General features: G+C 41.4%; 1 protein-coding gene across 4 annotated transcripts in view; it reads right to left on the minus strand.

Moving 5' to 3' along the window:
* MED15 (mediator complex subunit 15) overlaps nucleotides 1-12125 on the minus strand; it is a 30703-nt gene that overhangs the window by 16691 nt on the left and 1887 nt on the right. For 3 of the 4 annotated variants that reach the window (XM_068412915.1, XM_068412916.1, XM_068412914.1), the window contains exons 2-8: nucleotides 6178-6265; nucleotides 4938-4989; nucleotides 4446-4475; nucleotides 3569-3784; nucleotides 2739-2989; nucleotides 1589-1957; nucleotides 326-415 (exon numbers count right to left, since the gene is read on the minus strand). In XM_068412915.1, coding sequence (XP_068269016.1) covers nucleotides 326-415; nucleotides 1589-1957; nucleotides 2739-2989; nucleotides 3569-3784; nucleotides 4446-4475; nucleotides 4938-4989; nucleotides 6178-6265 — 1096 coding nt within the window. The remainder of the gene's footprint in view (nucleotides 1-325; nucleotides 416-1588; nucleotides 1958-2738; nucleotides 2990-3568; nucleotides 3785-4445; nucleotides 4476-4937; nucleotides 4990-6177; nucleotides 6266-12125) is intronic. The other variant, XM_068412917.1, reaches the window with a different exon arrangement.

Consider the following 12125-nt stretch of genomic DNA (forward strand, 5'->3'; position numbering starts at 1 on the left):
AGAGGTAAAACACTCCAGTTACCAACAGTCAGACTTGTAGTGTGACCACAGTAGGCTGTCCTATTGATGTGCATTTCTGCATCAGTACAGGCAACAATCTGACCTACTTGGGACAGAGAGCATGCACAGAAAGGTTGTCAATGAAATCCTGCCTCTGACTTCAGGCAAAGGAGAAACAGCATAAAAGCCCATATCCCCTTTATAAACGGGGTGACGGATGTCAGACCCCTCATCAGAGAGCCACCAGAAACCCATCTCCATGCTCATCTCTAGCATGCACTTGCTACAGGCCTATAACTAGTGATACTGGCTCCTGGGCCCTTACCTGCCCTGAAGCTCCCATCTGAGCAGCTTGGGCCTGAGCTGCTTGCACTGCTGCCGCTGCCTGCTGCTGCTGGACCAGCTGAGCTCTTACCTTGAGTATGAAAAGAAAGAACGAAGTAAACATACGTATCTGAGTAGGGTATGACACTTCTGTTTCAACTATATTGACTATACTCTCAAAAAAGGGTGTGGAGACAAGATCAGCCTCACACACATACTCGTCCTAGAGTTTTTGAGCTTTCTTTATGAAAACAAGTTCCCATGTTTCTAACATGGAGAACAGTCTTTCCATAGACTGTGCACCCAAGATTCAATTTCTTCTTGCAGCTTCTTCCCTGGACTATCAGGTCTTCCTATCACAATACTAGATACTTCAACTTTCTGGCAAACACAAGTTAACTGCATATATGTTGATCTCCTTTGAGTACACTGTATTAAGCACCTACCAATGACCAGCATTTCATATGTTTATACATTCATTATGACTGTCAGTGTGATGTACATGACAGCTAGCTGCTCCTAGCTTAGCTGGTAGGAGCACAAAGTGGATGTATCTATCATCCACGTAGGGTTAATAATTCCTCAAGTGTGGCTGACATTCCACTCCTCCCCAGCAAGGCCCAAAGAAAAGCAGGTCTTGGGATTATGTCTGAGCTTTTGCTCAACAGTACATATGGAGCCCAGAAAAAAAATGACCGTAATGCAACAGTTCAAAAAGCTGCACCATTAAGAGGATAACCCAGCAAGAGGTTCAACAGAGTAAAACTATTGTCTTAATTCCATATTCTCTTCAGGGCAGGAACTACCAGTATCGTAAACTTTGACAAAAACCTCTAAACATGGCAGCAGAAGCAAAGCTAGCATGCTAGAGAGCCATCACTGGCTCCAGTCACAGGCACTTAAAGCACTTGCTCATGTTCTAGAACAGTAAACATCATTGAGGTGATTTTTTTTTTAACCAGAGTTTGTTTCTTTTTCTTTTTTTCACTTGTCCATTCAAGAGTAAGACTAGAAATTATTTTTAAATACTAGCTGCATAAATGGTTTTCACAGATTTCCAGAAGTCCTACTCTTAGACACAAAAATGTTCTCTACTAGCAGGCCCAGACATAAACTTTTAAACTCTCTGTACTCGTAACATGCTAACTACAGATCTCCTAGTAAGCTGGTTTTTCCTACTTCATTATTAGTAAAAGTCAAAGAATTTTTTTATTTCTCTAGAGGATCATAATGAACTAACAATCAGCTGGTCGCTACCCCTTACCTGCATTGCTTTTAATTGCTGTGGCGTAAGAGTAACAGGCATGACCTGACTAGGAATTTGTCCTGAGATTGCCTGTGGCTGAGATACCATGGGCTGGGGTTGAGGCTGGGATTGTGGTGGAAGCTGAGACTGTTGTGCCTGAGCAACCTGTTGTTGTTGCTGCTGCTGCTGTTGCTGCTGCTGCATCTGTTGCATCTGCTGTTGCATTACTTGTTGAGGTGGCTGCTGCTGTATCTGTTGTTGTGGTATTTGTTGCTGCTGTTGCTGCTGCTGCTGTTGCTGCTGCTGTTGTGCCTGCATAGCCTGTGCTGCCTGCAGCTGCTGCATTTGGGCAATTCGCTGTAGTTGCTGCTGCTGTTGCTGCTGTATCTGAAAAGCAGGAAAAGCCAGGATGCTAAAGCTTCCAGCAATGCCATAGCAGCCTTATTTTTATAGCATAAACCAAAGCAAACAGAATCCTAATACATCAGGCTGAGGTTCTAAGTCCAAAGCGAAAGCCCAACCTTTTTACCCACTCACTCTTCATATATCTCAACTCTACGCGGTGCACATCCCGTGGTTTCAATATTACAACCTTGTCTCACTACTAAAATGTTTTTCAAAACCTAAGCTGAAGTCCATCAGCTTCGGTACAAATGGGTTCAGCAGCACTTCTTCAAATGTAACCAGCCTGCATCAGCACCACTATTTACCAGAAACTGCACAAACGCATGACAGCTGAAGTCTCCTCCTCTGTTTTTGTGCCTAAGGATGATACACGTATACGTGTGCTCAGCACACATTTTTTACAGTGGCAATGTGTAATTCACACAATGACAAAACAGCCACTATTTCTAGAGTAATACAAGTGCTTTTAGTTCTTTCCCACATCCCTGTTCTTGTCAGAATGAAAGACTATCGTGATGTTTATAAAGAGAAAGAGACAAAGGTTTTAATTCTCTATTGTTACGCCAGAAGAAATGACTGTTAAGCCTTTCCTCTGGTATGTAATATATTGTTGCCAATTAACTTGCAAGTCTAAACTGGAGTCCTACCCCAAAGTGGAAACGCGTTAATAACAGGCAGAGCTGATATTCAGTACTTCCATGCAAGCCAAGCCTCACTTGACAAGTAACTGAACACAGATCACCTCAATTATAATTGTCATCACCTGCTGTTGGTTTTGCTGCTGCTGCTGCATCTGCAGTTTCAGCATGTGTTGTTGCTGCTGCTGGACGGCTTGCAACTGCTGCTGTTGCTGCTGCTGCTGGGCTGCTGCAGCTGCTGCCGCCTGCTGCTGCTGGACCTGAAACTGTTGTTGCATGGCTGACTGCTGGGCCTGGAACTGCTGCTGCTGCAAAGCCACCTGCTGCTGCTGGAATTGCTGTTGCTGCTGAGCTATCTGCTGAAGCTGAAGTTGAGCTAAAAAGAAGGTAGACTGTACTTAAAATACAAGACCCAAACAGTGTGAGACAGTTGCCCAGTATAACTCATAATAATTGAAAATAGTCCCTAAAGTACATTAATGTTCTTCATTAGCAGCATATACTTTTGCTTCCTCAAATGGATGAGGCACATTAACAGCAGAATTAATGACATTTCCTACTACTAACCTCTAATTCTCACTGCCTGTATTGAGTCAGCAACCTAGGTACAGAACATAAAAATGTGCAGGAGGAAATATGCACAGAGGTCACCAGTAGGAAGCACTGTACCCATAGAAAACATAGGTGAGCTCTACAGAAACAAAGTTCTGAAGTTGACATCTTTGAGGACGAAAGAAGCATTTGCTCATACAACAGCTAGACTGTTCCTGTCTGTACTAAGGAAGACATTTATCCCATTAGGTAGCAGTATTTGAAATCAATTCTTCTTGCAGTTGGCTTGGCTGATTTAGCCAGAAGTATGAAAACTCTTCAGCACCCTCTCCTTGTGGAAAAGAGTAATGTACTGAAAGGTTGATCTAACTATTTCAGTCGTTGAAGCAAACTGAACACTTACTCTGCTGAGTAGCTGTAGAGACACCAGGCATACCATGAGGGGCCATTCCCGAGGTTCCAGGAGGTTGCTGCTGCCCTGGGAGACTCATCTGTTGTCCCATTGGGCCAAGACCACTCATCCCACTCATCGGTGCTCCTTGAGCTCGGGAAGCCATGCCCATTCCAGGTGCCCCTGCTGGGGGACCCCCAGTTAGATTCTGCAGGGCATTCATTGGATCTACAAAGAAAATAGTTACCAATATGCAGCCAGCCATGCAATTGCCTCCCCAAAATCCTCTGTTCTCCATCATCCACTCTCTGATCTGTCAGCTTTAGACCATTACTAGATCCAATACCCTGAGAATCTAACATTCACTGCTCTGCCTGTGAGACCACAAGAGGCTTCTGGCATGTCTTTGCCCCTCTGTATATAGAGTGGAAATTTAAAGTGCTTCAGATTTGCAAAGTTCCAAATAGATACTAAGTACATTACAGAAAAGGAACTTAGTAGCCACCTCTGAATTTATACACAAGTCAAAACAAGCTGCCAACAAAACTCCATGAGGATATCCAGCTTGTAACCTCAAAAACTGAGAGTCCCACTGTGGATCCCATTAGCCTCTTCTCCTGAGATCAATACGGAGAAGCAGTGTTCAGACCAGAGAAGTACTTTGCTCTACAGTTCCCCCCTTAACATCACGTTTATTATGCAATTGATAAATTCAGTGCCTTTCAAGACAATTGTCATAATCTGAATCCTGGGCACACAGAAAAGTAAAGTCAAAGAGGGAATGGCAATTCAAGAGGGCAAAACACAACATGGGCTGTGCAAGCAATATTAATCAGGTACAGAATGCAACGGGGGGGCGGGGAGAAAAGAAAAAAAAAGGAGCTCTTACCACTGACTGAGGCTTGAGATTTCTTATTGTCTGCAAAGGAAGAACAATTAATTGCCTTTGTTAATCTTGTCACACATAAATTTGGCCCTTCAGATATACTCTCTATGAGAAATATATTCACGTAGTGATTTAAAAAAATAAAAAACTGTCTACTGTAGTTCTAATAAAATACATTAGCCTAAGCCAATTTGGTAACCAGAACACTATATAAACAATGGGAAGAAAGCAAAAATACAGGAAAAAATTAGGAAGGTGGAAAAAGCAAGTTTAAATAATTTCTCAAAGACTTTCCAATTATAGATGGATGTGTAAAAGAAACTGTATTTAGAAATTAAGCATGTATATTACAGGAAAATTTTTGAAGCAACTTGTGAAGAGTCACATGCAGAACCACATATACAAACCCTGAAATTTACTTTTTTGGGGGAGGGTGGGATGAGCAATCCCATTATCGAGAAAAAAAAACAAAACCAAAAGCAAACAATTACTTACGAATATCTCGAAAATGGATAATAAGTCTGGCCACAAGAGAAAGATATTCCTCCTGAAGGCGAAACATTAGTATTTTAGCATAGGAAATAAAAACATTCAACCATGACTTTCTGGTTCTTCCGTATTCTTCCTCAACATAACAGATTTTACTTTACAATGTCTGTGGGCTTTTCAGAGCAGTTCCCTTGCAAGGAACAGTCTGTTCATAAACTAAGTGAGAACATTTTTACTAATAGGTCATTGTGGTTGTAGGTACAAGAAGGCCAAGAAACCACAAGATACACTGCAAAGAACCTCCGTGACAGTCACACTAATAGGATTACAAGAGGTGAACATAATTATAAACCAATACATCAATTTTCCACTTCTTATCCACTCTAATTTCTTTTCCTTAAGGATTGAACCTTACTTGGTACACTGACCCACTTTAGTCCTTGAACTATGTCACATTCATACTACAAGAACTTTTTTTAAGCTAAGTTAGTGTTACAAATACAAGTTAATAACTTTAAAGACTAACAGGTGATAGAAGTGTCAGAAGTGAAAAGACAAATATTCTTTGCAGCATTTTATTAGTGTACTTCATAATGTGTAAGAGAAACTGCACAGGGCTGGGATAGCTTTCCTGTCCATGAAACTACCAACCCACCAGTGAGGATGCCATCAGCAGGCATAAATTTGTGACATCAGCATTATGAAATTTTCACCAAGACAAGTTCTATTTCAAACATGGCTTGTTTGGAGACAGCAACAGTATCCAATTTCTCATACACAGCTCCAGGAAATAAGTTTACGTTTTGGTAAAATCTGGACTTTCACAGAGACCACAGCACTTCCCTTGGTCTTACTCTTGACACAGCCTTTTCATTGATTTGTTAGTCTCTCCTGAGCACCAAACTGGTCATGCAGAATGGTGATACACTGCACAAAAAGGAAATTCTATGCAACTCACTACGCACAAGTCTTCAGATAAGAATTAAGTGCAGTCCTATACATGCATTAAATGCTGCAGCATCAGCAAAGCTGTCTTGGACTGAAGTCCAGTTTGATGCATATATTGGATGCAAAACACTTCACTTCCCCTCAGGGTAAAAGAAGCAAATAAATAAGAAATTTTGGATAACTATGTACTCTAAGCAGAGACAGTTAACTAAGTGCATTAGGTTTGCAATTTCTGCACGTTGTTCCAAACTCCTTTTGACACCCCAGTAACTTCTGGAAACAAAGAGAGATGCTTTACCCTTGTTTTGGCCTTCATAAACACATGACTCTCCATATCTTTGCTGGATTTATTATGGGCAACACCAGCCTTCCTCATAGCGTCATCACTGAAAAAAGAGGAAAAAAACAAGGCTGGGTATTAATTGAGGACATCAGAAAATACTTGCTGTAGTTAGGAAGGTCTGTAAAACTGCTTTTTACCCTGCTCTCATTTATACATTTAGAAAAGAAAAAAAACCAAAACACCACGCACAACCACCACATAAATTACTTTTAAAATTGCCACCCTTTAAAGTATCTTCAAATAATGTAGAAAAAAGCCAACTCATTTCTAAAAAGCAACACAAAAATTCTTTGCAGAAATTCAAGAACAACTGCTAAGCAAGTCATTATTTTACCACCTGATGTATTATTTTGACAAAATACCAGGACCTGTGCATTTGAGGAAAGCTGAATGACAGGATTAATGTAATCCATGTTTGGCGAACAATAGGCTTGAGCCTGCCTAGCATCAGGCATTTCCAAAAGAAAATGTTGTTGGGGGATATTGTTGCAGCTAATGGAAAGAATCAAGAGCTGAAGTCGACAAGCTCTCCAAGCAAGGCCACAGGCCAATCTCCTGTGTGCTTCCCACAGAGCCTCTGCATACTTGACATTAAACATCACTGTGAACAGTGCTGGACTTGGCACCTGCAGGATCATGGTACAGCACGGGGGGATGGTGAAAGGACTGACCAATGGGAGGTTGCAGGGGGGCGCGTGGACAGCGTGTGTCAGAAGCGGGGCGACAATCGGGTTTTGGACGGACAGTGCCTGGCTGCATTTACGGAAGCAAATATGTTATAAAAAGGGGCTTATTTTTTGTAATAAACTGCTTCAGCTTAGGCTTATGCTTGATTCACATTGGATCATGTACTGTCATTACTGCCACAATTGGCGACCCCGACATGATCGTCCAGCCAGCGAGGCACGTTAGGAAGAAGGATTTTTTTGCTGGTGGAACAGCAGTGGGGAGAGCTGCTTACCTGGGAACTTAGTAAGGAGACACCGTGGAATCGGTGAGCCACCAGGGGCACGATGGGGGGTACTATAACTAAGGAAGAGAGTACCGTTTTATCTATGTGGCAGTCAGTTTTAAAACAACGGGGGATACGTCTCCCGGACCTATCGTTGCAGAAAATGTTGATATGGGGAAAGAAGAATGGGTGTGATGCATCCCCTATTACTGCCACAAAAAATAATTGCCTAAAGGCACAGAGGTTTGACCAATGAGTGAGAATGAGAGTGGGAGCACTGGAACATTGATCAGGGACAGAGGAGCAGAGGTGCAGCAATGCGCAGGGCAAGGGATGGGACAATCAACATGAAAGCAGCAGGTGAAACAGTAAGATGAAAAGAAGGCCCTGTTGATGGGAAGTTAAGGGGAAGAAAAATAACAGGTTTGGTAACAAAAAGCTTTCGATTCCCTTACTCTTCGTTCCCATTTACCAGCTAGAATCACAGGGACTTGCTGTGCTTTCTCCATCACACCTCTAGTAAATAGGATCAATATCCCATCCAGAGGGCAGATCTAGAACATGCAAGATGAAAACGGGTGGAAGGGAAAGCACCCATACAAAATCACACATTGCTAAGGACACGTGTGGAAAAAGGGCATTCTCAGTATATCAAAAACTAGCAAGCAATTCAACTGTGAAACATGCAACAAGATAAGGACATCCTAAGATGAGGAGTTGAGTCAAGTGAGAAGCCCTATTCAAATCCTCCAGGCATTCTCACTCTTGGAAACATTTCACTTCACTGCAAAACCTGTTCTGTTTCAAGGCAGCCTAGCAGCTGCAGTCTAAATTCCACAAACAAGTTACCAGGAAATACTTTCACCTTGTAATTAACATCTCAGCAGCTAATTTCTCAGTAACTGCTGTTGCATGAGCAACTACCCTACACTAAATGCGTGTCAGGGTAGTGAACCCTGAAAGTTTCAGCCAGTCTGAAGGGGGACTACTGTTTTCTTCCCGTTGAATTTCTACCACCTCCCATGCAGCAGGAATGGTGCTTACATGAGCAGTAAGCTGGTTCAGCCTCCTGAATTAACTCAATAACAGTCACAGAAGTGAGAAGAGCAGATGCTGTAGCCTTAAATTGCAGGAGCTTAGGCTGCTGCAACTCACACCCTTACCTTGCGAACTAGTAACCTAGTAGCATACATTCTAACCTGCTCTAGCCTGCAGCGCAGAAGACAGTAGAATATAGCTACTTGCTATAAAGCTCTCTCATGGTAACTTGTTCGTGTGGTCTGGCAGACACTAAAAAAAAATGTTGTTTATACATGTACGTTACTTAAACTAAAGTGGAATCTGAACATAATGCAGAATAACTATTCCTCCATGTGCAAACACACCTTAAAGTGAGCTGCTCATAAAGGAGCTCTGCTGCAGAGGAAGAAGCTGTTGACATCTCCCTTTTTTAATGCTTTCCCTTTCAGAAAAGCTGCCTCTAAATCCAGACTACTCTCTGAATCCTCCTTAACTTCTCAGTCCCATAACACAATAACAATGCCTCTCATTTTGAGAGCACCAAGAACTAAGCAGGCAGAAAGACAAGAAAAAGATTATGCAGAGGCAAGTAGAGGAAGTAACATGTAGGTAGTACTAAGTGGCTGTGACAGACAGTGATCAATGTGGTATCAGGAACTTGGAAAAAAATCCACAGCAAAGAAGTTATCTACCACTTCCTTTTGATGTTATAGAACATGAAAGACATTTTATAACGACTACATCTCCATTACCAATAATGCCACTCCAAGTCCTCCGTGTCATATCTGTTAACATTCCAATAAAGGTTTAGACTAGGAAGAAGAAAAAAACACACAACTTGTTCTTTGTTCACATATTCATCTGCAATCAACATAAAAATATTTACGTTAAAAGACTGGGAAAGTCACTAAGAAAAAAGCCATAGCCTTAGCATAGAGTTAAGGATACCAAATAATGTATCATATCCTTGCAGAACACCAAACTCAACAAAACTCTGAAAACTAGATGGTACCAGCCAACTCAACCTGCATCTGCCTCATAAGCACTTACTAAATGCATCATAAGATGCGCACTAAAATTCTGCCTTTCTCATTTCATGCAGAACACTCAAAGCTGGGGTTTCACAAGATGAAACATTCAACACCAACATCAGCTTCAGGAATTCCCCCTCCATTCCCAAGAAGCTTGCTTCCAGCTCAACGATGAGCAACCTCTCACTCAGGCCAGCTGGCCTGGTTGAAAAAATCTTGCAAAACACGTTCTCCTTCAAAACTATACCGGCTCCCCTATCCAGTTCACACCATGACTGCATGAATCAGTTGTTCCAATGAAACGAGAGGGCAATGAGTTCCAGGGCAAATGCCACATTAAGCCATGTAAGATCACCACACGCTGCTTCATGAAATAGACTATTTGATCACTATAACACTCAGTTCAACAAACCTTTCTTGTTTAAAACAACAACGGTGCGTGTGTGTGTGTTGGTAAGCAGTTAGCTACTTCTGTCCACATTACAGGGTTTATAAACCTGAATAAACACCAATATATTAAACTTTCATTGCTTGACTCTGTCCCACACAACATTTCTGTCAGTTACAGATCAGACATAACAGATCTCATCAATAGCAGCCCTCACTGCAGGAATACCCACATAATACCACAGACCAGAAGACAACCCAAAAGGGGAATCACCCATATTACTTATTCACATTTGCTTGACAGGACACACAAAGGCTTGAAGGGCCTCGGTCCCCAGAATACTGCCTTCAGCTACAGAGGGGAAAGCAAAGGATCATCCAGCCTCCCTAAGGCCTTGTTCTAGCATTACCTTTCTTTCCAATTCTGCAGTGATGAAAAAAAAAAACCAAACCAAACCTCTTCCCAGTACACACAGAATCACCCCTTCACAGCTTCACAAGCACTGATATCCTCTAGGAGAGGTGACTAGCTAAGAAGCCGCCCCTTCCAAGTTATGCCAGTACAACTGTCGGTGTGCCATCAGCAGTACTGAAAAACAGCTAAGGTTAAAAACTTTCCCTGAGTTATTTTTAACTTTGAGAAATATCCCTACCAGGTTCACTTCATGGCAACCCAAACACTTGCAATGAGGAGCTATTGCAGAAGCAGTAGCTTCTTCAGTTCACAGTTGTGTCAAAATAAGCATTTATAAAACGCATCCCTCACTTTCTATGATTCCAGGAAGGGAGAAACATCTGCCTTCTGGGCCTTTTTTGCCTGAATTCTCATCAGACAACCTAGGCTGGAATATAAAATTCAGGCTGCTTTATGGACTGGTTTAGTGAAGTGTTTCATAGAGAGCAGCAACGCAAATGATCTTCCTTTTTTTTTTTTTGTTTTCCCCTCCTTCACTCAAAAAACTTTAGCTGATCCACTAATCTCCTGGCTGCTTGTTCCTCAGTCTCCACCTCTACCTCCTTTCATGTGCTCTCCACATTCTCATCCTCATTTCTGTTCACACATGTCCTTTCTTCTCATCTAGCTGTATCATTAGCTAAATCTTAAGTGAGAACATACACATCAAAACTTCAAGCAAAAAACTAAACACAAAATTAATGGACCATCACACAATTTAAGTTACATCCCTTTTCTACACTCAACACTATTCCCTTCTAATGTAGCCTAGAAGTAGCTTGGGGCAGGAACTGTACACAACTGCGTACTGGGTTTAGCACCACACAACCCAGTTCAGTTTGTCCTTCAGGCCATATCAACATTTAAAATCATATTAAGGAAAGGCCTTTAGAAAGGAGACTCCCAGAGCACCAGTATGTGCCTGCTCCCTGTAAGTGCCAGATTAAAGGGGTGCCCTGCATGCACAAGTATATATTCACGCTCCTACACCATTGCTGTCTCCTGGAAAAACCTGGGAGAAGCCAAAACTGATGCCTGGCCTCAGTCATCTGAGCTCAGGCATTCCTGGATCCAGGAACAGCATGAAAGTCCTGCTTGGGCCTGCAGTCACACAGGAACCTAATACTGAAGGGGGCTTCTCAGGTTATCAAATGCAGTATTGTCTCAACTGATGATAACCAAATCATACTCATTGACCACTGACACATTCACTAAGATACCTGTTCCACACAGCACCCCCAAAATGTTCATCCGCATAACATCACTCTTTCAAAAAAAAATTAAAATAATTCTAAAACCCCAAAAAAAAATGACACCCCAAAACATAAATTCAGTGTTGTAAAGGAAACCCAAATGTGAAATAGCAACAAATTAAGACTGCTGTATCCAGAAGCTATAATAAGGCACTCAAAATGAGCTATGTGAATGGTTCCATACGTTTAAGTTAACTTTTAAGACCAAGTGTTAATATTTGTCTTGACAAATAAATATCACTTGTTATTTACAGGATGAACTGGAAGATATACCTACATATAAGACAGTGTATTTTCATAACTGTTAGGAACAATCTTGCCACAAATTAATAACACTTTCAGATGATTCACCAGATAATATTTTAATTACCTCCCTCTTCCACTTACTACATAAGCCTCACTAATGGCAAAACTGGAAGCTCATGGAAAGAAATAGGAACTTGTTGCATACAGAGCTCAAGTCTTTTTAGCCAATATATTGCTTCTATTTCTCATTCAACAAACCTATTATAAACTCTACTTCTGGCTAGCTTCACTTTATTCCAAATATCAACATGAAACCAAGCCAAGTTGTTTTCAGATATCTAACACATATTGATCACTTAAAAAAAAAAAAATCTACTGCAGTCATTGTATGCTTATCCAAGTAACAAGTTTGCTTGCTTTTTAAACAAAATAGTGAATACAAACATATGATGTATACTGTAAAACTGGATGGAGCACAAGAAATAGCACTTACAGACACAATCTTAAAAAAAAACCCGTGTGTCAATACATCTATAACAAAAAGCACACAGATCATACAC

Source organism: Nyctibius grandis, chromosome 14, assembly GCF_013368605.1.
Source record: "Nyctibius grandis isolate bNycGra1 chromosome 14, bNycGra1.pri, whole genome shotgun sequence".
NCBI classification, from domain to species: domain Eukaryota; kingdom Metazoa; phylum Chordata; class Aves; order Nyctibiiformes; family Nyctibiidae; genus Nyctibius; species Nyctibius grandis.